The sequence below is a fragment of the Echinops telfairi genome, unplaced genomic scaffold, assembly GCF_000313985.2.
Source record: "Echinops telfairi isolate 266 unplaced genomic scaffold, ASM31398v2 ScPeMD7_9;HRSCAF=40, whole genome shotgun sequence".
In the NCBI taxonomy this organism is placed as follows: domain Eukaryota; kingdom Metazoa; phylum Chordata; class Mammalia; order Afrosoricida; family Tenrecidae; genus Echinops; species Echinops telfairi.
Window position 1 is genome coordinate 99,097,121 of NW_022103906.1, and position 24,884 is coordinate 99,122,004.

A 24,884-nucleotide genomic window follows, 5' to 3' on the forward strand; every position below is an offset into this window, starting at 1 on the left:
GAATAAAGTATTCTTGCAATGATGGAGTACTTGAGTCCTTCCATTCTTTATAATGTTAAAAGTTTTTCTAAGGTTAAATTAGATTTTTAAAGTTCTTAAATTACAGGATCATATTAAATCATATAAGTGCTACCAAAATCAAACTAAACTCACTGCCATAGAGTAAATTGTAACTCATAGTGACCCCATAAGACAGGGTAGAACTGCCCTGTGGTTTCTGAGACTCTTTACCAGAGTAGCAAGCCCTGTCTTTCTCCCAAGGAGCAGCTAGTTGTTTCAAACTGCTGACCTTGTGATGAGCGGGCACATGCTTAACCACTGCGCCACCAAGGCTCCAGAGTCCCCAACTGTGTTTTACACGGGGATGAAGATACTGCTTCTCAGTATCGTAGTTGAACCTAAGCAGTTACTTCTTGGAGCGTCCTTATTTACCCTTTCTGTTTATTGGTCCTTTCCCATCTCTGTAGTTAACGGAAATTGCATTCTTATGAGCCAACATCCAAGAAGGCTCAGGCATGGTAGCTCCATCTCCGCTTAGACCACTGCTTTCCTTCATTTCCTTCATAGTAAGTATAGCCTCTACCTTCATGGAGAAAAGACAGGAAGTATTTACAAAGGTACTTCAAAAAGTTGGGAAAAGTCCAGTGTTTTTGAATTCCATTTTTCCACTAACTGTTGGAAGCCTCCTCCTGTGAGATCATTGATGGACTCATAGAAATCCACATCAACCCTTTGAAGTAAGACAGCTGGAGTCGAGGGAGGTTGAATGACATCCCAAATCACACACCACTGAAGACCACCTCTTAAATATTCCTTGAATGCCTTCTAAAAAGTTCATCTCATTCCTTTAGAGTCACATATTTTGTAGCCTTATTTTAAGTGGTCTGAGATGATCTATTGTTCTTTCTTTTCACAATGTCACCACTTTGCATTAAATGCAGACATTGTATCCTGGAAAGCACTGCTTTTATCAAGATTGCATTTAATGGAAATGTAAATATAATGCAGTAAGCTTTTGTAATGGCCTGAAAGGGAGCTTCTTTTATTTATTTATTTTTTAAATCATTTTATTAGGGGCTCATACAACTCTTATCACAATCCATACACACATCAATTGTGTAAAGCGCATTTGTACATTCATTGCCCTCATCATTCTCAAAACATTTCCTCTCCACTTAAACCCCCGACATTTTTCCCCTCCTTCCCCGCTCCCCCCTCCCTCATGAGCCCTTGATAATTTATAAATTGTTATTTTGTCATATCTTGCCCTGTCTGATGTCTCCCTTCACCCACTTTTTGGTTGTCCGTCCCCCAAGGAGGAGGTCACATATAGTTCCTTGTAATCGGTTCCCTCTTTCCTACCCACTCTCCCTCTACCCTCCCTGTTTCGCCACTCACACCACTGGTCCTGTAGGGCTCATCCGCCCTGGATTCCCTGTATTTTCAGTTCCTATCTGTACCAGTGTACATCCTCTGGTCTAGCCAGACTTGCAAGGTTGAATTCGAGTCATGGTAGTGAGAGCGGGGAGGAAACAATTAGGAACTAGAGGAAAGTTGTATTTTTCATCATTGCTGCATTGCACCGACTGGCTCATCTCCTCCCCAAGACTCCTCTGCAAGGGGATCTCCAGTGGCCTACAAATGGGCTTTGGGTCTCCACTCCGCACTCCCCCCATCATTCACTCTGGTCAGATTGTTTGTTCTGTGATGCCTGGTACCTGATCCCTTCGACACCTGGTGAGAAAGGGAGCTGCTGTGTGGTGTTGTCTGCAGACTTTGGTTACACTTGAGTTCTCTAGTCCATTGAGCACACTGGGAAATTGAGTCATTACTGTGGACTTATTCAACCCATTTCTTGGTGAACGCTTCTGGATCAAAATAATTCTATGCTGCTTTCCCCCGTAACTTAGAAAGCATAGAACTTTTGTGGTCATAAACATTTTCCTCCTGTTATTTCTGTTCCTACCGTTTTTTTCTCTCTATGGGATCATATTTGTTATTCATGTCCAAACCAGTGAGGAGAACATGTGACACATAAAAACAGGACATTACCAGCAGCAGACGTCGAACCCCATGCGTAAATAGGGCTTGAAGAAAGGGGGGCTGTGGCAGATGCGGTTCACGTCGGGTAACCGTCCCTCTGCTCCTAAGGCAGATTCTGGGCTACCCAGCTGAAGCCTAATTGCCCATGTGAGCTGTGTACGTGTTACTCCATTGAATTTGCATCTTGAGAACTTTTTATCCTTTAGATTACATGCCTACATCTTTCATTCATAAGAATAAATAAGTAATTTGGGTCTGTAAAAGAAATTCTAATGAAAAGGCAAATTTTGAAGCAGAACCGAAAATTTTCCATCCTGAAATCCTAAAACAGAACCTAAAATCTAGAACCCATATGTTCAGGGCCAGTGGGGCGGGATAGGCCTCCAAAGCTGTTAGCCCAGGATAATCTCTCAGCTTCAAGTCTCGAGCCAGAACAGCCCCATGAAGCTGCCTGGAACCCAACCCAAAGAGCTGTTTGGAATCCTGCAGTGTCTCCTGCGAGCATTGTGCTCTTCCCAGAGTTCTCTCTAGGAGATGGAATTGGCAGCAGCACTTGAAAGGCTGGATGGAAAGCTTTAGGGAGAGTGCATCTAAGATCATTCCTTTTCCCCAATTATGTGGCCCCTCACCCCCTACAGAAGCACTCCGAACAACCGCTCATTTGCTTCCTGTCGCTGTAGATTTCCCTGTCTGGACATAGATATGAATGGAATTGTGCATGGTCTTTTGTGACTGGCTTCCTTCACTTAGCACAATGTTTCAGTGTTCCTTGTGCAATGAGTCAATACTCCATTTATTTTAGTGGCAAATAAGATTTTATTTCCCCCACTTGTCTCTTGATGGACATTTGGTATGTTTCCACCTTTGGACTTTTGTGAATAATTAAGCTGTGAATGTTTGCATACCTATCTCTGTGTTTGTTGTTGTTTCTCTTGGGTGTATAATTAGGACTGAAGTTGTTGGGCCTTGTGATAACTATGCTATGTGTTTGAGAAACTGTTTACCAAAAGGTGGGACTGTTTTACAGTCCCACCAATATCAGTTGCTCTGTTAAAGCAGGACTTTGATGGGATTATTCCTGTTTGACTCCCAGCTGAGAATTTTCACTTCTACCTCAGCTATAGTGAATCAGACTATAGATTCCCCAGGTGATTTATATATATATAATATTGACATGTAAGAATCACCTGGGAATCTTTTTAAAATGTAACTTCTGATTTAGTGTATCTGCGGTAGAAATGAAAATTCTCATAAATAGGAGTTCAAATCAGAATGGTTTAAATCCGTTTTAAAGTGGTATCAAATAACCAAATTTTTGCTCATTAGTAAAATTCATATTGTCCCTTAAAATCGATGTTTTTAGACAGAGAAGTTGGAGTTATAAATGAAGGTGTCATTTTCAAAATATTTCAGATACTGGGAGAAAGAGTATTGGATATCATCCAGCCAGTTTTTCTGTACTCCTTTCTCCCTCTTATTATTCAACCGGTATTTAAGCATGCTTAAAGATGCCAACTCATTTCCCATAAAGACTTCATTTAACTGCTCGTCCTCTTCCGTGTGACAAAGATGAACAGAAAGTCGAAGAGGATTTTCTCTTCTGTTCATGAAAAAAGACTGAAAGTGAAAGGAGTGTTCAGGGTTTGTTTTGCAACATTCTCCAGACCAGGGGGCGCGGCCTGGGCAGTACCCTGCACATCCATTCTTGCTGTCTCCTATAGGCCACGTCCCTGCTTTGGCTGTGGGGTTGTCTCCGTGAGAGGAGTTGGTGGCAGTGGAAGGACTAGATCATAAGCGACTTGGTGACAGTGAGCGTGAGGTGTTTTCAGTTGTTTTGTGTTTAGCTCTCCCTCTGGGTCCTGGGTTCATTTGGAGTTAACGTTCATGTGTGGTGTAAGGGTTGGATCCACCTCATGTTTCTGGAGGTGGCCGTCCAGGTGGCCCAGTACCATTTGTGAAAGGGACTCTCTTGTTCCCGCTGAAATGATTGAGCTTCCTGTTGAAAGTCAGTTGGCATTAGATGTACTGCTTTATTTCTCAACTCTCAATTCCATTCGACTGGCTTATGTGCTTTCTGCATATCAGCACACCAGCCACTGTAGCTTTGTAGACCACGTTGAAGTTGGGAACTGTGAGCCTCCTGCCGGCATTTTCTACCAGGAGAGTTTTGGCTATTCGGTCCCCTCTAGTTTCACCTACATTTAAGGATTAACATTTTTGTTTCTGTAAATAATGCTGTTGGAATTTTTATGGAGATTGAGTTTTGGTAGTGTTGGTATCTTAACAATAGCAAGTTTTCTATGAACTTGGTACATCTTTCTTGTATTTAGGTCTTCTTTAATTTCTTTCCGTTTACAAATCTCAAAGCTTCCTGGCTATATTTATTCCTATGTATTAGTTTTTACGTATTGTAAATGGAGCTGCTTCCTTAATTCCTTTCCAGCACGCTCATAGCTAGTTCTTCGTAGAAATCCAACTGTTTTGTGCGTTGACCTTGTACCCTACCACTTGCTGGACTCGCTTAACTAACTCCAGTGGCCCCCTTATGGATGCTTTGGGGGCTTCTGTATACCAGGTCATTACATCTGTCAAAGTAAGTTTATTTCTTCTTGCCCACCTTGGATATCTCTTTTTTATTTTTCTTGCATACTTGCTTGGATAGGACTTTTAGTACAATATTGATTAGCAGTGAGAATGGGCACTTTTATCTTATTCCTGATCTCAAGAGGAAAGCCTCAGTCTCTTCCCCGTAATATGATGTGATCTATGGGATTTTGTTTCTGTTTTATAAATGTCTTTTATCATATTAAGGAATTTCCCTTCTATTCCTAGATTGTGGCATTTTTTCATCATAAAAAGGATGTGCGATGTAACAACGATGAGAAATACAACTTTCCTCTAGTTCCTAAATGTTACCTCCCCGCTCCCACTACCATGACTCAAATTCGACCTTGCAAGTCTGGCTAGACCAGAGGAGGTACACTGGTACAGATAGGAACTGGAAATCCAGGGAATCCAGGGCAGATGAGCCCTACAGGACCAGTGGTGTGAGTGGCGAAACAGGGAGGGTAGAGGGAGAATGGGTAGGAAAGAGGGAACCGATTACAAGGAACTATATGTGACCTCCTCCCTGGGGGACAGACAACCGAAAAGTGGGTGAAGGGAGACGTCAGACAGGGCAAGATATGACAAAATACCAATTCATAAACTATCAAGGGCTCATGAGGGAGGGGGGAGCAGGGAGGGAGGGGAAAAATGAGGACCTAATGTCGGGGGTTTAAGTGGAGAGAAAATGTTTTGAGAATGATGTACAAATGCGCTTTACACAATTGATGTGTGTATGGATTGCGATAACAGTTGTATGAGCCCCTAATAAAATGTTTTATAAAAAAAAAAGGATGTTGGATTTTGTCAAATGCCTTTTCTACATCAACGGAGATGATGACTTAAAGGTTTTTTTGTTTGTTCCATTAATGTGGAGTGTAAATTACATTGATCTAATTTGTAATGTTTGTTTACCCTGGTGTTTCTGAGGTATACCCCGTGTGATTTGCACGCGCAGTGCTGTCTTTGGTTCTGGTATGAAAGGAATGCTCACCTCATAGAGTAAGTTAGGGAATGAAGTGCTACTGCCTCTTGCCTCTTCTAGGTTTGGAAAGTGAAGGAGGGCTGGAGTCACTGCTGTCCGTGTTCTGTTTTTAATTCACCAGAAAAGCCGTCAGCCCGGGACTTTTCTCTCTTGGCAGGTCTTTGATTCCTGACTCAGTCTCTTCACTTGTTGAGCATCTGTTAAGATCCGTTTCTTCCTGACTCACTTGGGGAGAGTTATATGCTTGTAGGCATTTGCTTATTTTGTCTTCAGTTTTTTGATATGTTGACTTACAATTGTCCATAAGATCCTTTTTCTTTCCGTTGTGATGTCCCTGCTTCATCTCTGGTTTTGGAGATTTGTATCACCTCTGTTTCTAGCTGAAGATTTGCTGGTATTATCATTCTTCTCGGAAAATCAGCTTCTGGCTTTGTTGAGTCTCTGTTGTGTTTCTCCTCTCCGTCTGGTAACTGTTCTCATCTTAAGGCTTCCTCTCCTCTCTTCACGATGCTCTGACGGTCGTTGGCTCTTCTTTTCCTGGTGTCCGGTGTGAGATCCCTGTGTTCGCTGGCAGAGTATCTGAGAACATACTAGAAGGTCAATGTATTTTAAGATAATGAAATTTTAAGGCAGTTAAGAATTTTTACTTTAATAGTTAATTTCTTATTAAATACTGATATTATTAAGCAGCCTCATTTAGGTTAAACATGATAATGCCTTCTTCATAATTTACTTGACTTTAATTTTGAATAGAACTTGTTTTTCGTGTAATTTAAAACCTTGTTTTGAATGGAAGTGAGATGAATGCCTTATGTAATCTCTGCCAAAGAATCCCTATGGGCTTTTTGTAAACCGCTGCTATTTATCATCAGCATGCTTTACATTCACATTAATGTTGGCGTTAACAAGCGTTGTTAGAGTGGAAGCATGGAAAGAATCGCAGTACGACTTCCAAGGAGCCCATTGCTCCCCAGGCTCTGTGATGCTTTCTTTGGGCCATTCATCTGCCAGCAACTTTGACCCACGTGATTCAGAATTCCGGAAAGCTAAAATCACTCTCAATTGAAAGCGAAGTTACTTAAATTCTTCAAATGCTAACCTTTGGAGAAAATATCTGAAAAATAAAGACACACATGATTTTGGTGGCCTACTGCCAAAAGATTATCATTTACATAAATATCTCTTTCAGCAGAAGACTTTAATGTATTGAGCTCACAAGGTTAGAATAGAGACTTCAGTCTGGAATCCAGCAGTCGACTGTTGGCTTGTGAACAGCAGTGTTGTTCCGCATATTGAGAACACTGTTCACATTCAAGCTTAAGCGGAGCTGGCATTAAAATTCAGTTAATTTGTTTCATGTGACTTGTCAGCTGTGTGTTTTTATCTCAGTCTTCCTAGTCTCTTTTCTTAGTACTTTGTATTAAACTCCTGAAATAGATGAACTACCTTTTTAACTGTTTAAGTGCTGATAAGTTAGCCATTTCCGCAAGTGATTTCATACCACCCTTTTCCAGATTTTTCGTTTTATTTTAAGTATATTTAATCACCATTTTAATTTATACTGAGGAATCCCATTTTTTTGTCATTTTGTGGATGCAGGTGTGTTACAAATGAGACTTTCTCAAATTGATGAAGACAAAATTACTGCCCTTATTTTCTCACTAAGACCTGTGCTTTTCTTGGTTGCAAATTTTGATCTCTGGACTTTTTCTTAGCAGGCTTTTAATATTTGACTACTGGTCCAAGTAGCACATCCGTGTGTCTGTTGGTCATCCTGTCAGGTTGGCCCTGACTCAGGGTGACCTTATGTGTAGCAAAGGGAAGTGCTGTGTTTGGCTTGTTTGAGCCCATTGTGGAAGCCACTGTGTGAGCCCACCTGGTTGAGGGTTTCCCTTATTTTCACTGACCCTCTGCTTTAGGAAACCTGGGTGACATTGTGCTTATAGCAGATGCTACGTATTAATCAGTGTGTCTGTAACTAAAGTTGTTGGCAGGTGCTGTCCAGTTGGCTTGACCCCATAGTGACGCCTTTACAGCAGAATGAGACGTTGCTCGGCTCCTGCCCCAGGCATCCCAGTGCTTCCTGTGGGAGGCATTGCTGCGGCCTTGGGCCAGTTTGTGTGGTGCAGGGTCTTCTCCTGTTCACTGACCTCTACTCGGCCACGTTTGATGTTCTTCCTCCTCCAGGAGCTGGCGTCTCCTACTGACACGTTCAAGGCCATGAGAAGGCTGGTTATCCTCGCTTCTAAGGTGTATCCTGGTTGTGCTTCATTAAGACAGATGTGTTCGAGCTTCTGGCAGTTTCTGGTATATTCAGTGCTCTGCCCACCCCATGATGCAGACGCATCAGTTCTGCTTGTTGTTTATTCCTTGTCCAGCTTCCACATGCACGTGAGGCCACTGAACATACACGGCTTGGGTCAGGCACACCTTAGTCTTCAAAGTGGTATCCTTGCCCTTCAACGCCTTATTTATTTAAATCCATCATTTTACTGGGAGCTCTGACAGATACCATTCCATTCCATGGTACAGTCACATCAAGCAGTGTTGTACAAGTGCTACCACAGTCCGTTTTAGAACGTTTTCTTTCTTCATAAACTCCTGATATCAGCTCCCCTTAATCCCCTCCTCCTCCACCCTACCCCCCAGGAGCCCTTTTTTCTTTTTCCCTATTAATAGTTTTTTTTTTTGCCATATCTTACACATACAATATATTTATTCACGTACAATTCTGTTGTTCGATCCCATCGAATGGGGTTATGCAGTCATCAGTGCTATCAGCTCCCTCTTGCCCCCTCCCTCTCCCCATACCCCCAGGGAACTATTACTCCTTTTACTGCTTTTGAAGGATTATCTGTCTTGACTTTCATGTACTGAACATCTTAAATATCCAAATGAACATACGCAAATCTAACATGATTAATGATGTAAAACAAAAACCATAATAGTAAGGGGAGGAAAGATTAGAGAACTTCAGGATAGTTGTGGGTTTCATCAGTGCTATGCTGCACCCTAGATTTATCATCTCTTCCATGTGGTCCTTCTGAGAGGGACTGTCCAATTATCTTACAGGTGGGTTTGGGTCTCCCCTATGCTAACACCCCTTCACATCGATTTGATTGCTTGTCTTCTTCCTGTCAACCCCTCATGACCACGCAAGCCGGTCGTGCCTCTTCCATGTGGGCTTTGTGGCTCTGCTGCTAGATGGCCCGTGGAGGGCAATAGACCAGGTGTGGGAGTGAAGCCACAAACTCCCCAAGGAGTCCCGATTGTAGACTTCTGACTCGGGGAGCAGCTTGTGGCACCCTGCCTGAACTGGCTGGGGGTTACTCACAATCACTGGGTAAAGACCCTGATCTCTTCTCTTTGTTAACTGCCAGGGGTTGAAATGATGAGGTTGTATAGTAAATGGAGTAACTTACTGTCAAAACTATTTCCCATGGCTGCGTCATTTTATATTCTGTCATCAGTTTTATGAGAGTTCTTGTTTGTCCATGTCCTTCTCAGCACTAGCTATACTCAGTCTTTGTAATTGTAGCCATTCAAATAGTTACTCCACAGTTGATTTAAATTTTTTCCCATCATTTTATCGGGGGCTTGTACAGCTCTTATCACAATCCATACATTCATCCATTACGTCAAGCACATTTGTACATATGTTGCCATCATCATTCTGAAAACATTTGCTTTCTGCTTGAGCTCTTGGTATCAGCTCATTCTTACCCTCCCCACCCCACTCCCTCATGAACCCTTGATCATTTATAAATTATTATTATTTTGTCTTACACTGTCCGATGTCTCCCTTCACACACTTTGTTGTCCATCCCCCTGGGAGGGGGTTATATATAGATCAATGTGATCCGTTACTCCCTCCCTGCTTCCCTCCTGATACTGCTACTCTTAATATTGGTCCTGAGGAGTTTGTTGGTGTTTTTTTAAATCATTTTATTAGGGGCTCATACAACTCTATCACAATCCATACATACATCAATTGTGTGAAGCACATTTGTACATTCATTGCCTTCATCATTCTCAAAACATTTGCTCTCCACTTAAGCCCCTGCATCAGCTCCTCATTTTCCCCCTCCCTCCCCACTCCCTACTCTCTCATGAACCCTTGATAATTTATAAATTATTATTATTTTGTCATGTCTTACACTGTCCAATGTCTCCCTTCACCAACTTTTCTGTTGTCCGTCCCCCAGGGAGGAGGTTATATGTAGATCCCTGTGATCGGTTCTCCATTTCCACCCCACCTTCCCTCTACCCTCCCGGTATCACCACTCTCATCACTGGTCCTGAAGGGATCTTCCATCCTGAATTCTCTGTGTTTCCAGTTCCTATCTGTACCAGTGTACATCCTCTGGTCTAGCCGGATTTGTAAGGTAGAATTGGGATTATGATAGTTGGGTGGGTGGGGGGAGATGGGGAAGCATTTAGGAACTAGAAGACCGTTATATGTTTCATCGTTGCTATACTGCACTGTGACTGGTTCTGCTCCTCCCCATGAGCCTTCCATAAGAGGATGTCCAGTTGCCTACAGATGGGCTTTGGGTCTCCACTCCGCACTCCCCCTTGTTGACAGTTTTATGATTTTTTGTTCTGATGATGCTTGATAACCTGATCCCTTTGACACCTCGTGATCGCACAGGCTGGTGTGCTTCTTCCATGTGGGCTTTGTTGCTTCTGAGCTAGATGGCCACTTGTTTACCTTCAAGCCTTTAAGACCCCAGACGCTGTATCTTTTGATAGCCAGGCACCATCAGCTTTCTTCACCACATTTGCTTATGCACCCATTTGCCTTCAGCGATTGTGTTGGGAAGGTGAGCAGCATGAAATGCCAGTTTAATAGAACAAAGCATTCTTGCATTGAAGGGGTACTTGAGTGGAGGCCCAATGTCCATCTGCTACCTTAATGGTCCTGAGGGGTTTATCTACCCTGGATACCCTGTGTTTCCAGCTCTTCTCTGTACCAGTGTACGTGCTCCGGGCTAGCCGGATTTGTCAGGTAGAATTGGGATCATGATAGTGTGGGGGAGGGTTGATTTTAATGAAAAGTTGTATTTCCCTAATGCTTGCCTGTCACTTGGTGTATGGTGGCGGCCTGCATGTTGCTGTGGTCCTGCAAGCTGAGCCACCCGCTCTTCCCAGGGCAGCAGGGGCAGAAAAGCTGCCAGAGGAAGACAGATTAGGAAGAAAGATTTAGCAATCTGCTTCTGAACGTTTCTTAAGGAAATGGGAAAACCCTATGAATGATAGTGGAGTATTTGTCAGTGTGATGTTGGAGCTGAGCCCTTAGGTTAGAAGGCAACAGTGGGCTCAAACATGCCGGCAGTGGCACGGAACCGGGGAGTGTTTTGTTCAGTTGTACACAGGTTGCCAGGAGGAAGAGCTGACTCCAGTGGCAGTTAGCAGCAACAGATGACTAATGAGGTGGAGCATCTTCTCATATGCATATCTGTGTATCTTTTTTGGTGAAGTATCTGTTCCTATCGTCCATTTTTTACTGAATTGTTTGTTTGCTCCTTATTCAATTTTGTGAGTTTTATATATATTCTAGATGCCATTCCTTTGTCAGATACCTTTTCTCCTAGCCACTGCGTTGATTCCAGCTCACAGGAGACCTACTGGTGTGGTGCTTACTCGTTGGACTTCTTACCACAAAGTCAGCAGTTCAAAACCATCAGTGTGCTCCAGGGGAGAAAGGCGAGGCTCTCTACTCCTGTAGAGTCTTGGAAACCCACAGGGCAGTTCTACCCTGTCCTATAGGGTCTTTGTGAGTGATCAGATAGATGGATGCTTAGCAAATATTTTTTGCCAGTCTTTAGCTTAAGGCTTTTTAAAAAATCATTGTGAAAGCAGATCTTCTTAATATTAATAAAGTCTTATTTACCAATTTGTTATTTTATAGATTTCACTTTGGGAATCATATTTAAACCATAGCTTGCCTAGCCCAAAGTCACAAAGGTTTTACTCTTATGTTTTTGTGTAGACATTTTGTAGTTTAGGTTTTATTTATTTAGGTAGACTTATTGAAATTTATTTTTGCATATGAAGAACAGATCAATGGTTATTTTCTTAAATTCCATGTTTCCAAGCACCTGCTGTAGAAGAGTTGATTCTTTCTTCATGGCATTGCTTTTGAACTTTTGTCATAAATTAGCTGCCCACGTGTGTGCATTTCTTTCTGGACCCTCTCTTCTGTCCCATTGATCTGTTTTGCTGGTATTGATTGCCAGTAACGCACTGTGTTGCTTCCATTAACTTGCATTATTTCGTGTTTCCATATTTGGGACAATTCACCAGTGAAATAATCTACAGCCGTAAGTTTTCTTTGTGTGAAGACTTTTAACCTTGACATTGAGGGGCTTTCGTCGTCGTTGGTGATTTGTCGGGATTTTTATGAGGTCACTGCTGCCGAGCTGACTCTGACTCGTAGCAACCCCGCTTTGGGGTTCTGGGGCCGGCACCCGTTGGAGGCATAGAGCGCCTTCTCGTTCTTGGGTGGAGCAGCTGGTAGGTTTGGTCTGTTCAAGGGCCACTGACAGCTCCGCCAGAGCTCTGGAAGAACACATCATCAAATTGCTTTGCAAGTAGACAGTAACAACATTTAGTTTGCTTTTGTAGTATTCAGAAGTTCTTCGAACAGTCCATTTTAGACCTTCTTCATTAATAGGTCTAGTTTTGTGTTAAGTAGAAGAATCTCGTTCCCACATTTCATTTGAATTTTCAACATAGCGTATGTACTCATGTATAAGCTGAGTTTTCCAGCACATTTTTAATGCAGTTTTTTGGATGAAATTAGGTGCCTCCGCTGATATTCAGGTCAGCTTATACTTGAGTATATACGGTAGATGACTAGTATCTCTATTTCCAAAAAAGCTTTCAGGATTTTCTCCAACAGATGTTGGAGTCAGTGAATTATTTCTTCTCCCCAAACAGTCATTGCCATGTATTATGTAGTAGACAGTAAGCTTCTAGTCTCTTAAAAACTTATTATTAAAGTGTACTTACATTATCAACGCAGCCCTTCTTAAATGACTGTGGCCAGCTGGAGTGGTTCTGAGTGATGCTCTTCAGGTTTTATGACAGTTCTGAGGCCCACTGTCCACATCTAAAAAGTAACTCCCTGATCTTCACTGAATGACGGTCCTATGCCTTTAGCCTCCCGTTGGCTAAAGAGAGCATGATTTTCACTGTAGTAACTCTGTAACATTTAACTTTACTTTTTAAAGGAGAATAAGATGTATTGTGTATTTGTATAAGAAACAAATTTTAAGGTCTAAGCAGAATATACCTTTCTAATGATTAGACTAATGATCTTTAAAATCTATTTCTTTTCCTAGAATATCAAAGAATATCCCCACAACAAAAGATGTTGAGCCACTCCTTGAAATCGATGGAGATATTCGTAATTTTGAAGTGTTTTTGTCCTCGAGGACCCCAGTCCTTGTTGCTCGAGATGTAAAGACCTTTTTGCCGTGCACTGTGAACCTCGACCCCAAACTACGGGAGATTATTGCAGGTGGGCATTAGTAGTCACTTTAGGGTTCCCTATCTGAAAGCCTGTAATGCTTTCATATTTCCAATTTAATTATATAAAGTTTCTCATGTTCCATTAAAATAAACAACAAGAAATATTGATCCAAACAATGCACAGAAGATTTAATGAGCTTTAGGATTAGGAATCTTAATGTTATCTTTGGAATATTAAGAAAATGTTATTAAAATTGTTTTATTATCACTTTACCTCCCCCTCCATACACACACACATACACCCTAAATCCTTACCTTGAAGCCAAATTCTTTTTATAACTCAGCCATGTCTTAAAGATGTCAATCCATTGTAATTTTCCGTAAGCATTCCTCTGTTCTCAATGTAGTAACTGTCCAGAGAGGCATGAAAGTACCTACCGTATATACTCAAGTATAAGCTAACCCGAGTATCAGCCGAGGCACCTAATTTTACCACAAAAAAATGCATAAAAACATGCTGAAAAACTCGGCTCATGAATGAGTATATACGGTACTTTGTTCTTTGTGTTTGAATTCCACTTCAAAGTTTTTCCAGCAATTATGAAAAGATAGCCTTGAATCGGTTTTACAGTACCCTTTGATATTTACCATATGGCTGATGTCAAAAGGTTTAGCTTGTGACTTTGTATTTGTTATGGTGGCTCAGAGGTGGACAATTCAAATAGTTTGAACACGCAAAGTCTTCGCTAGCATAATATTTATTAATATGAGATAGATCTGAGTTATTTATGAATGATTTAAAAAAAGTTACTCACACAGCTCGAGGTACTCACTGGCATCGAGTTGATGCTGACTGGGAGGGAGCGTGACCCAGCAGGACCGGGTAGAACTGCCCTATGGGTTCTGAGACCGAGCCTGTCTATGGCCAAGTCTCATAAAAATATTAGAGTACCATCAATAAATGCTTTAAAGACATCAAGAAACACCTTCCCGATCCGATCGCTGAAGACAAAGTGGGCACATAAGCAAATGTGGTGAAGAAAACTGATGGAGCCTGGCTAGCAAAAGATATAGCGTCTGGGGTCTTAAAGGCTTGAAGGTAAACAAGTGGCCATCCAGCTCAAAAGCAACAAAGCCCACATGGAGAAAGCACACCAGCCTGTGTGGTCACGGGGTGTCGATGGCATCAAAGACAAAAAAAATCACATCATTGTGAAGGAGGGGGAGTGGGGACCCAAAGCCCATCTGTAGGCAACTTGACTTCCCCTTACAGAGGGTCTCGGGGAGGAGATGAGCCAGTCAGGGTGCAGTGTAGCAATGATGAAACATACAACTTTCCTCTAGTTCTTTAATGCTTCCTGTCCCTCACCTCCACCCCCACCCCTCAACTATCATGATCCCAATTCTACTTTACAAATCTGGCTAGACCAGAGGATGTACACTGGTACAGATAGGAACTGGAAACACGGAATCCAGGACAGATGAACCCCTCAGGACCAGTGGTGAGAGTGGCGATAGTGGGATGGTTGAGAAAGATGGGGCAGAAAGGGAGAACTGATTACAAGGATCTACATATAACCTCCTCCCTGGGGGATGGACAACAGAAAAGTGGGTGAAGGGAGACATCAGACAGTGTAAGACATGACACAATAATAATAATTTATAAATTAACAAGGGTTTGTGAGGCAGGGGAGAGCGGGAGGGAGGGGAAAATGAGCTGATACCAAGGGCTTAAGCAGAAATCAAATGTTTTGAGAATAATGATGGCAGCAAATGTACGAATGTGCTTGACACAATGGATGTATGGATTGTGAAAAGAGTTGTACAAGCCCCCAATAAAATGATTTTTTAAGAAACCTGGAGAAAATTATTAGATCTGACAACTGAAAGATAGAATCCAGACTTTTCAAATGATGAAAAAGCTCTTATGCAAAGCAGCTAGCATTCCTTATAAGAAGGTCTGTGGAATGGTTACGATTTCCTGTCTTATCCTTCATCTCATATGAATCTCTGGTAAGACTGGTTGAATCCCTTGTCTATCAAATAACTGAAGAAGGAAGGGATCCTTGGACTCATTACAATGTCTTCTTTTCTTCTGTCTTGTGGTGTATCCTTTCATCTTTTAGACGTTCGTGCCGCCAGAGACCAGATTAATATTGGGGGGCTTGCCTATCCCCCACTACCATTGCACGAGGCTCCTCCCAGACCCCCATCCGGGTATAGTCAGCCTCCATCAGTGTGCTCTTCCTCCACGTCGTTCAATGGGCCGTTTGGAGCTGGAGTTGTGTCCCCACAGCCACACAGCAGCTATTACAGCGGCCTGACGGGCCCTCAGCACCCATTCTATAACAGGGTGAGTGAGGGAGGGAGGGAGGGGCGAGGAAAGTCGGGATAGTAAGTTTGTTCCAGTGAAGCATCAGAGATGTTCTGCATGTGGATTCCATTGCTTCACACCTACACATGGCTGTAAAGTCAGGGAAAATATGAAGTCTAAATTTGAAACTATTTTTCCAGAAAAATCAAAAAGTTATGAATTTTAATGGGCCCTAGATCACAGGAGAGTACATATTAGAGATATTTGGGGGCTTTTATTTATCTTCCTGATAAAGTTAATTCCTGAGTCCGCAGAGACTGTACTGTTTCCAAGGAATGTATTTTACTCTTCATTTGTATATTAACTTTGTCTTGTATATTGGCAGATCTTGGTATTTGGAGCAATGGTAAACGAAACGCTAGTAGTTCAACAAGCCTATACTTAATATATTTTTCATCTTCTAAACAAGGAATTATTGGGGACATATAGCTTGTAATGACTCAGATGTTATTACCAGATAATAGCAGTATTGACCATATCTAGGGTTTTATTTCAGGTTATCGCCAGTAATGTATAATTGTTTACTTCATATAAATATGATAACCTCTTGCATTAAAAGATCAGTGATGTGTAGGCTTTACCAAGTTCAGTAAGCCCCAACTATTTATTCTCACTTAAAAACTCGTATTTCCTATAGGACAATATATACTTCCATGGAGTATTCTAGAACTCTACTTAAAGGTTCATTACAATTTCTCATTTTTATTGTCTTCCTCTTTAGCTTAATTTAAGAAAACTCGGTGCCTAGAATTCAGGATGACAACTGTCTGCCTGAGTAAATTCCATCATGAACTCCAGAATTTAAATTAAATTTTCAGTCTTTTAGAATGTTGGCCCATAGGTAATTAGGCACACCGTCCAAAGAGGCCCGTGATTGTTTTTCTGTTCTGTTGCTTGAAAAGGAGGGACAGAAAGGTAGAACAATCGCATTTACACGTCCCATCCTTGCCGGACGTTACTGTGTGGTGAGCAGTGTGAAATGCAGGGTTTGTTTTCCATTTGATTTCTATTGTAATTCTGTATAAAATGGCTTCATTGAATATCAGTTGTCAATTGAAGTCTTGAGACCAAAATTTATTGTAAAAAGATCACCGGATAACGTAGCCCGACACACCTGGCTTTCCCTCCCTCCCTCCATGAACAGGAGGACTGCCAGTGAGGCCTGCTCTCAGAGCCCCTGGGGGCCGTGGCCACGTGCTCCCTGCTTACCTCCAGATGGGCAGTTAGGACCCACCAGGAGCACCCGAGGAGAAGAGGCTGGGTGAAGCGCCCCCTTAGCATCGCCAGGGAGCGGGCAGGAGTGCCCTCTCAGACACGTTTGCTAGGAGTCAGAAATAGCTTACTGCCACTCAGCAACAGTTGTAATTTTGAAGAATTTTATTATTTCTAGAACATTTTACATTTTCTCTTGTTTTTAAGGTTAGTTATATTTTTATTATCCATATCTGTATTTTTAGTCTTAACGATGAAAGCAGAATAATTATATTAAATTATCAGGAATGAAACAAGGTAGTAGAAGATGTTGTATAACAGAGCATAATGACTTAGTATTCTGCTTATGCCATTTAATTGACTGTCTCCCGATGACATGAAGTTGATTGCAAATAAACGCTGTAGTCATGGCTTCCATGGGAACAGTGTATTTATTGCCCACTTGTTTTTAAACTGAGCTTTCTTATTGAGTATCAACTCTAGGAACTTAAATAGTAACTTGACCCATAGAATGTGTTCTGGCAGTTGGTCTCATAGCATTGAGACCTTTTTTTCTTTACTTAAAGCTAATCTTCTTTTGCTTATGAATCGTGTTCTGTTAGGATTTCACTGCGTTATTTTTTTTTTAAGAAACCATGTTGATGTTTAAGTTATTTAGAACCTGACACATTGTAAACTGATAATACTGTTAAATAACTAGAAGCTCTTTGTGTCAGATGGTGAGGGGTAAAACGTTAGTTGCTTTTAAACACTCCATGTTAAAGGAACAGTGTAAATGGAAGGGTGCATCTCCTGTCCAGTTTTGCTATCCTGCTGGAAGATGGGTGAGGTTCCCCCTTTGTTTCGTCTGTCATCTACATGAAGCAGTTTGTATTGTATTTTGTTGGTTTGCTTAGTTTCATTTGATAAATCTCATTATACTTTGATTTCTGTCATTGTTTACCCCCTTTTTTTGTTACGTGTTTTTTCCATAGCCATTCTTTGCCCCATACCTTTACACGCCACGGTATTACCCTGGCGGTTCCCAACATCTCATCTCACGTCCATCAATAAAAATGAATTTGCCCAGAGATCAGAACAATGGCCTAGTAAGTATATGAGGGTAACTAATATATTCATCTAATAATAACATAGAGAGCATTAGAAGTCTGGTTATTTCCTTTCCGGTGTCTAAGAGTACAACTTACTTTATAAGTGGTTATAAGATGCATAAACTATTACTAACAACAATTGTATTTGTCTTCATTTCGGGTTAATATATATGGAAGGAAATCAACTAGCAGCCTCAGTGAGTAAATGTTTACAGTCCCAGGCTTCTGGCTTGTAGTGATACAGTATTTGTGACCAAAACTTGTTAAACTCATCTTTATATGGGTGAATTTCTACTACCTTTTTTATGGGACTTATGTCTATAGTATCTGTGTATATGTCAGCCATATAGTCTAAAAATCGGGATGTTTTTGAAAGAATATTTCTTTCTAATGATAGATACTAAATAAGATAAAAGGAAATTATTTAATGTACTATTGAATCTAATTAATCCAAAGCAAAATGCATTTTCTTTCTAGATGTTCTTCATGATAAACTCCGTTTTATTGACAATTTAACAAAGAAATTCCCTGTACTCTGTTTGACAATTTAACAAAGAAATTTCCTGTTAGTGTGTTCTTATTAAATAGGAGACCAAAAGCTTTAGAATTCAAACTGCTGCTCCAAGTGTTAGTGTTGTCACTGAAAGGGAAATCTGGGCCGCGTGCTCGGTGTTTGTATGCCGACGTTAGCGCCGTGCTCGTGCATCGTCCTGTTGGGCTCCTCCTCCCCTTCTCACCCACGCTCCTCTCCTGTTTTGTGTTGTTAGGAAGTTATCCAGGAAGATGCTGCTGAGGGCCTCTGCTCCCCCACAGACTCCTCGAGGGTAACGGAGTAGTCTCGTGGTGTGGGCTCTAGCACCCGCTGCCTCCGCAGCAGCGAGGGGGGACCCCCTTAACTGTGATGACACCAGTCCACTAACTCTGCATCCCCGGTGTGCCGGCAGTTACTGTAGAGCAGCTGGATGCAAATAATGATAGTTGATGAATTAATTCACTAAAAAGCTAATATTTTAACTTGACCTTCTAGTTCTTGCTGCTTTCCCCCCTTTTCAGTTCCTTGACAAAGGCTGTGTGTGGTGGTTTTCGTTCCACAACAAGGAAAGCATTCTTTCCTTCCGCAGCCAAAGGGAGCATTCGCGGTGGTGTTCAGGCCTCTTTGTTGCATTCTGCTCTCAGCTGGAATTGTGGTCCTTAGGCCTGGAGTGGAACCACACACGTAGAATATTCTTGGAAATATCCAAAATTGCCCATGAAGCCCCCCCCCCCCAACAGAAGCTACTTGTGTAAACCAGAGATACATCTTTAGTAATCCTTACTCCAGGCGTTCACAGCTGGTAGAATTTGGTGTAAACGCACGTCTGTGTGTCTCAATCTGTATGTCAGAATAAAGGTGGCAGATACAAACAAAGTTCATTCAGCAGGGAACGGGGACTGTCTGATCCTGGTTTGCCAACACTAAGGTGAGTTCTAAAAAGACAGTGATCACTTGCACAGTAAGTTGCTCTCTGTAAAGTGATTATTCAGGAGTTTGTATTTAAAAGAAATCCATTTAATATAACGACTTAGAAAGACAGTCTTCATATTGTCACTCAGTATGGGATTTAAAGCCCAATTTATATTTTAATTTTCATTGAGTTACAGAATGTTTCTCCTATGTAAATGTGATCAACTTAATCTAAAACTATGCTGAAATGTGGCATAGTTACAATCAGTGTAGTAAACTGTCACAACTTGAGTTTATCCATATATTGTAAACGGCATGCGTGCACTTGATCAGACGGAAGAAAGACTTTCAACCTGACTTTGAGTCGAGGAGCCCTGGTGGAACGGTGACGAGCTGGGCTGCGAACCCCAAGGTCAGCAGTGTAAAACCAGCAGCTGCTCCCTGGGAGAAAGAGCAGGCTTGCTGCTCCGGTAAACTTTGAGTGGTCCTGGGCAGTTCTTTCCACACGAGGGGGTGAGACGAGTGGGCTTGTGGTGGTGGTGGTTCACTGAGTCAGGGTTAGGAAGGAGAGGTGTTCCCAGTTAAGGTCGGTGGTTCTCTTAAACCACTGGCATTTCAGCGGAAAGGTGGGAAGACTTCAGTGATCCACGAAGGATAGACAGAGTGAGCATCGTTGTTCTGTTTGAGTGTTGAGAGAATCTCTAATCCGTGGATCATTGACACTGAATGCAAGAATGGCTTTGAGTCCAGTCTGAGAGCCTCTCAGAAATGCACAGATTCATGCGGCAGTGTGCTTCTGAGCGAACATTTTTGGCAAACTTTTGATGTAAACCAGGTACCGTGAAGAATCTGATCATCTTAATGACACAGATGTGCTGAGGAAGGCCAGTGGGCACTTGGGATGAAAAGATAGCTGGAGTCTCTCTCAAGGTGCTCTCGTGGGCTGTGAGCCGAGCGCTGGCCTGCTGATGCCCCACACTCTCTGGCCGCTCCAAGGAGTGAGGCAGGCCGTCTGCTCCTGTCGAGATGGGTAGTCTCAGAAACCGTCCCAGGTACGGTCCTTCCCGTATTCTGAGTCAGAAGGGACTCGGTGGCAGTTTGGCAGTGTCTCTGTGTCGGCTTAGAGGTTCACCGGGCAAGTTCTCGCCTGAGTGTCTGAGGAAGGGGGGGTGATGTCGTCCTGAGAAGTGTGTTGAGGCCTAACAACGGGGCTGACAGTCCCTCTGTCGAGTAGCATAGCCATGCTCTGGCTGTCCTTTTCATACTGACGAGCAGTTCTGCGACCTGCTCACCACCGTTCTTTGCTTCCAGGAAATGCAACGTCATAATAGCAGGTCAGACTCGCAGATGACTAGTAAACTAAGTAGTTTAAATTCCACTTGATAGTCGGAGCTCAGGCAGTGCATGGTTAAGTGCTGAGCTGCTAACAGAGAGGTTGACAGTGCGAGTCCTCCCAGTGTTTCCAGGGGGGCCAAAGACCTGGCAGTCAGCTTCTGTTGAGATGGTACCTGAGAGAGCTCTGTCCCGGGAGGCTGCATGCAGGGAACGGGACTCCCCTCACTGGCCCCAAACAGCAACACTCTGTACATCTGCTGGGGGCTTGATCGCTGAAACCCACATAGAGACAGCTGATGAAAAATTGTCGTCCTTAGTGGCTTCCAGGGTTTTCTTGTCTTGTAGTAGAGACTCATCATCATCAGGAAAGCTGGGGCCCTATTTTTTTCCACATTGAGTTCCTGGGAAATCTGTGTAAAGCAGACTCTTAGGAAAATAGTTGGATCTTTTCTCACTCAGAAACCTGTGATGATTCTAGCTTGCATTGCCTAGCCAGGAATGTCTCAGGTAAATGATAGGTGTGTCCAAGTATGGGGACGATGGGTCTCCATGCTGGCTCTGTCACTCTGACTGTACACGTGCCATGTCCTGTGAGACTAGAGACCCAGTCTGCTGCTGAGAGGCTCTGCCCTCTGGCACGGAGAAGCCTTCTTAGAAAGGGGCCAGGAGAGCTCTGAGGTGTAAAAGCAGCAAAGGCAGAGAGAATCCTGGCTCTGCAGCTTCTCTTCCTCCCCCTACTCCCACCCCCGCCCCTGTGAAGACTCTCCAGAGTTTTTTAGCACATTTCTATTGCCGTTTTTGTGGTAAAATCAGCCTCGGCTGATATTCGGGTCTACTTATACTCGAGTATATGCGGTACTTAGCTTCTCTGATTCTTAATGTCCTCATCCATAAAGAATGCAGACCTATATAAAGGTCTGGTTTAAGGATTATGCAGCCTTAGCATACTGAAGGTACTGACTATTGGAGTAAAGAGCAACTTGGGGCCCAGTCACCTTCTCATGAGGGCCCCCTGCGTGTCACAGTAGAATTTTGCCCCATAGGATTGTCCTGGACTGAGTTTTTCGGAAGCAGAATGCTAGGCCTTTCTTCTGAGGACCCTCCTGGTGGCCTCCACTGGCCCACCTTCTGGCCAGCAGGAAAGTCCGTGGAGGGCCCGCCTCCCCATGGACACCAGGAGAACTGTGGTCTGTTCTTATCTCAGGCCTGCCCACCCGCTGCTCAGGGCAGTATGTGTGTTTCATTGAAAAGGCTTGTCAGAGGAGGCAGTCAGAGCTTTTTTTTTTTTTTAAACCATTTATCCTTCCTTTAATTATTTAGTTATGTATATATTATAGAGTGTGTGATTTATTCATTGGTTCAACAAATACTTACTTTGATTCTCCCAGGCATTATACTAATGGGATGTAGCCAGGAGACCCTCCATCGAGGGGATTTTATGCATGATTGCACTGTTAAGTCATCCTTTAATACCTTGTAGATAGCTTTATGTAGATCACTTTTGCACCTCATTGGGATGGCATGAAGAAGTGATTAGCACAACGTTTAATTGTACAAAAGCTCAACCTTCAAAAGACAGTGCTTATATAGTAGCCTGCTGTCCTGTCTGCTGTGTAGCCATTAGTAGGCCTGGTTGCCTAGTGGTTATGTGTTGGACTGATCAGTCAGTCCATCGGTAGTATGAAATCACCGGCAGTGATATGGGAAAAAGATGAGACTTTCGACTCCTGTAAGTTACAGTCTCAGAAACCCACAGGGCAGTTCTACCCAGTGCAGGAGGGTCACCATGAGTTAGACCGACTCTACGCAGTGAGGTTGGTTCTTGGTTTACGGTATATAACCTTTACTTAGAGATGAATGGAAACGACTAAATTAATCAGGATACTAAGAAGGAAGGACAGGGTCCAGCTTGTGGGCTGACCAAATACCATGTAAGATAGAGGGGGACCGACTGTAGTGTGTTTGATTTCCACCACTGGCTCCAACTTGTTTCAAACTAAACTGTCGTTGCTGTTCAGAAGACCTGGACGAGAAGGTTTCGGCTGCCATGGGTAAGGAGTGAGGGCGCTTGAGTTCTCCTTTGAAGATGAAATTGGGATGTTTTCACAGAAATGCTATCCCAGTAATGATATCATTGAAATCCTGCAGCACAAAGTTAGTTTTAAAAATCAAATTTATTGTCGTCGTTTAGTACTTGTGTTTTTATTGCTGTTCATGCAGTGCTAAACCCTACCCGTTGGCTTTAATTATTATGTTCCTTGATTTGAAGACAAAGTTAAATTACCCAGTAGGTTGGGCGCTCTTGTAACAACCTGATTTCCTTAGCCTCCTTCTGCAATCGTGTTTCAAGTCTTTGCAGCTCTAGTGTCAGACTTACTGTACACAGGGTTTCAGAATAGACTACATATAAGTAAGTTTGATCATAGAGGATGAAGTTCCCATGAAATCTTCTCCTTTTAGTTAGGTGGTGCCCAAGTAAGCGCTGATGAAATACTGTAAATAGTGATGAAGGTCAGAGAAAAGGAGAGTTAGGTTAACACCACCTACTTCTGTTGCAAAGTAACGTGGAAACAATAGTGTTAATTTTAAGGTTATTTTAAGACTACCACCCATCTAATAGGTCCACAAAAATAATTAACAACAGTGGCCGGCTGCTTTGAATTGAGGTTTAAAACTGTCTCGATCGCGTGGTTACGGTAGTCGTCGTATGCAGGTATTTCCAGCGTTATCTTTCTGGCTTTGGAAGCTGTAGTGTGAAGGCCTTGCTTTTGAAATAATGTTCTCACTGCATCCCCGGTCCACCAGCTACCCAAGGAAGTGAAACCCAGGTTCTTCTGGCTCCTTAACATCAACTTAGAGTGTGTCTACATAATGCTTTTTTATGAAATGGTCATGTGATAGACTGAGTAAGCATGCCTTATTATAACATTGACTAATTTTAAAATGTTGTTTTAAAGTTAATTTCAAACGTAGGTGTAGTGGGACCACTGACTCCTCCTAGCACATTTGATATACCTGGTTTTCTTGTCGAATTTGTGGTCCATGATGCTGTTTTTAATAGAATATGTAAGATTTAAGAATGTAATTTTTAAATTACCAAGTACATATTAATGAAGTTAATCTGTGTGTGGGTATGATTGCTCTGTTAGGCTGTACACGTAGTTCCTTAGAGTGATTGGAGATGAGGTGACTGCTGAGGGCTGCCTGGGGTTGTGATGTCCAGTAACACGTCTCTGCTGTTGCATTTGAAGCTCGTGTCCTTCATTCTGTTTCCTTCCTTCCGTAAAGCCGGTTGCCTCTGGGTTTAACAAACAGAGACAGGTACAGACCTCACCCATGGACCTTTGTTCGCTTCTTTGTTAGAGCATTTTAGATGGCTCGCTGGCAGCTTCGTGCTGGGCTGTTTGTAAACTTACGCTCGCTCCGAAGCCTCGGGTTTATCTCATCAAAGCTGCGCTCAGCCTTTGCATGGCCCTCATTTCTGGCTAATTAATTCTGAGCTATTAATTTCATTGTTGTCTTAGCTTTATTTTCACCCAGAGAAATTTCTAGTTTGTCTATATTTTGAAGTTTATATTTAACAATGTAAACAAACTAACCTTTTCTGCATTTAAAAAACATTTTTTCTTTTTAATAAAATCTGATGTGTGCTGAAATTATCTGTTCTCACAGGTAAATTTTAAGTAAACATGCACGGTAATGTCTAAAAATTATGATTTGAATTATCAGCTTATTCTCCAAATAATATAACTCATTTTCTATTAAGAATTTATCCATTGAACTATTGAATATACATTTTGCTATTTCCTTGTCTTTTTTCCCCTCACTATATGAGATTTCCATCCAAAAAAGTTAGGTTTTGTTACTAAGATTTAGTTGGTTTGTACTGCTCTCATTAGATATGGCTACAACGTTCAGCTGTTAATCGAAAGGATAGCAGTGTAAGGGCAGATAGGCAGCCTTGGAGACCCTGTAGGTAGTTGTCCTTTGTCCTTACAAGGGATTTAAGAGTTGGACTGAATGGATGGCAGTGAGCCTGGTTTGGAAGTTCAATGCTATTGAAATATCTAGCACAGAATTCTCAGAATCTCCATGGAAACAAGATACTCTAATATTTTACATTTCCCCTCATAAAAGATCTGGCCATGTCTGTTATGCTTGTCCTTTGTAGCATAATCATAAACAATGTCTTTCTGATTTTTTTAAAGAGCAGGCGTTTAAAATAATTTTAGACTTCAGGTTGCGTAATGACATTCCCTTCAGGTAGCATTGGAATGGAATCCATATTCCTACTACAGGCTGTATCTGAGATTGAGCCGT

At 42.2% G+C, this 24,884-nt stretch overlaps 1 protein-coding gene across 6 annotated transcripts in view; it reads left to right on the top strand.

The window, feature by feature from the left end:
* The window catches only part of KIDINS220 (kinase D interacting substrate 220), a 111,892-nt gene that overhangs the window by 75,627 nt on the left and 11,381 nt on the right, over positions 1-24,884 (top strand). For 2 of the 6 annotated variants that reach the window (XM_030884552.2, XM_004696014.3), the window contains exons 22-25: positions 12,979-13,157; positions 15,235-15,461; positions 17,669-17,782; positions 18,553-18,609. In XM_030884552.2, coding sequence (XP_030740412.1) covers positions 12,979-13,157; positions 15,235-15,461; positions 17,669-17,782; positions 18,553-18,609 — 577 coding nt within the window. The remainder of the gene's footprint in view (positions 1-12,978; positions 13,158-15,234; positions 15,462-17,668; positions 17,783-18,552; positions 18,610-24,884) is intronic. The other 4 variants (XM_030884553.2, XM_030884554.2, XM_030884555.2 and 1 more) reach the window with 2 other exon arrangements.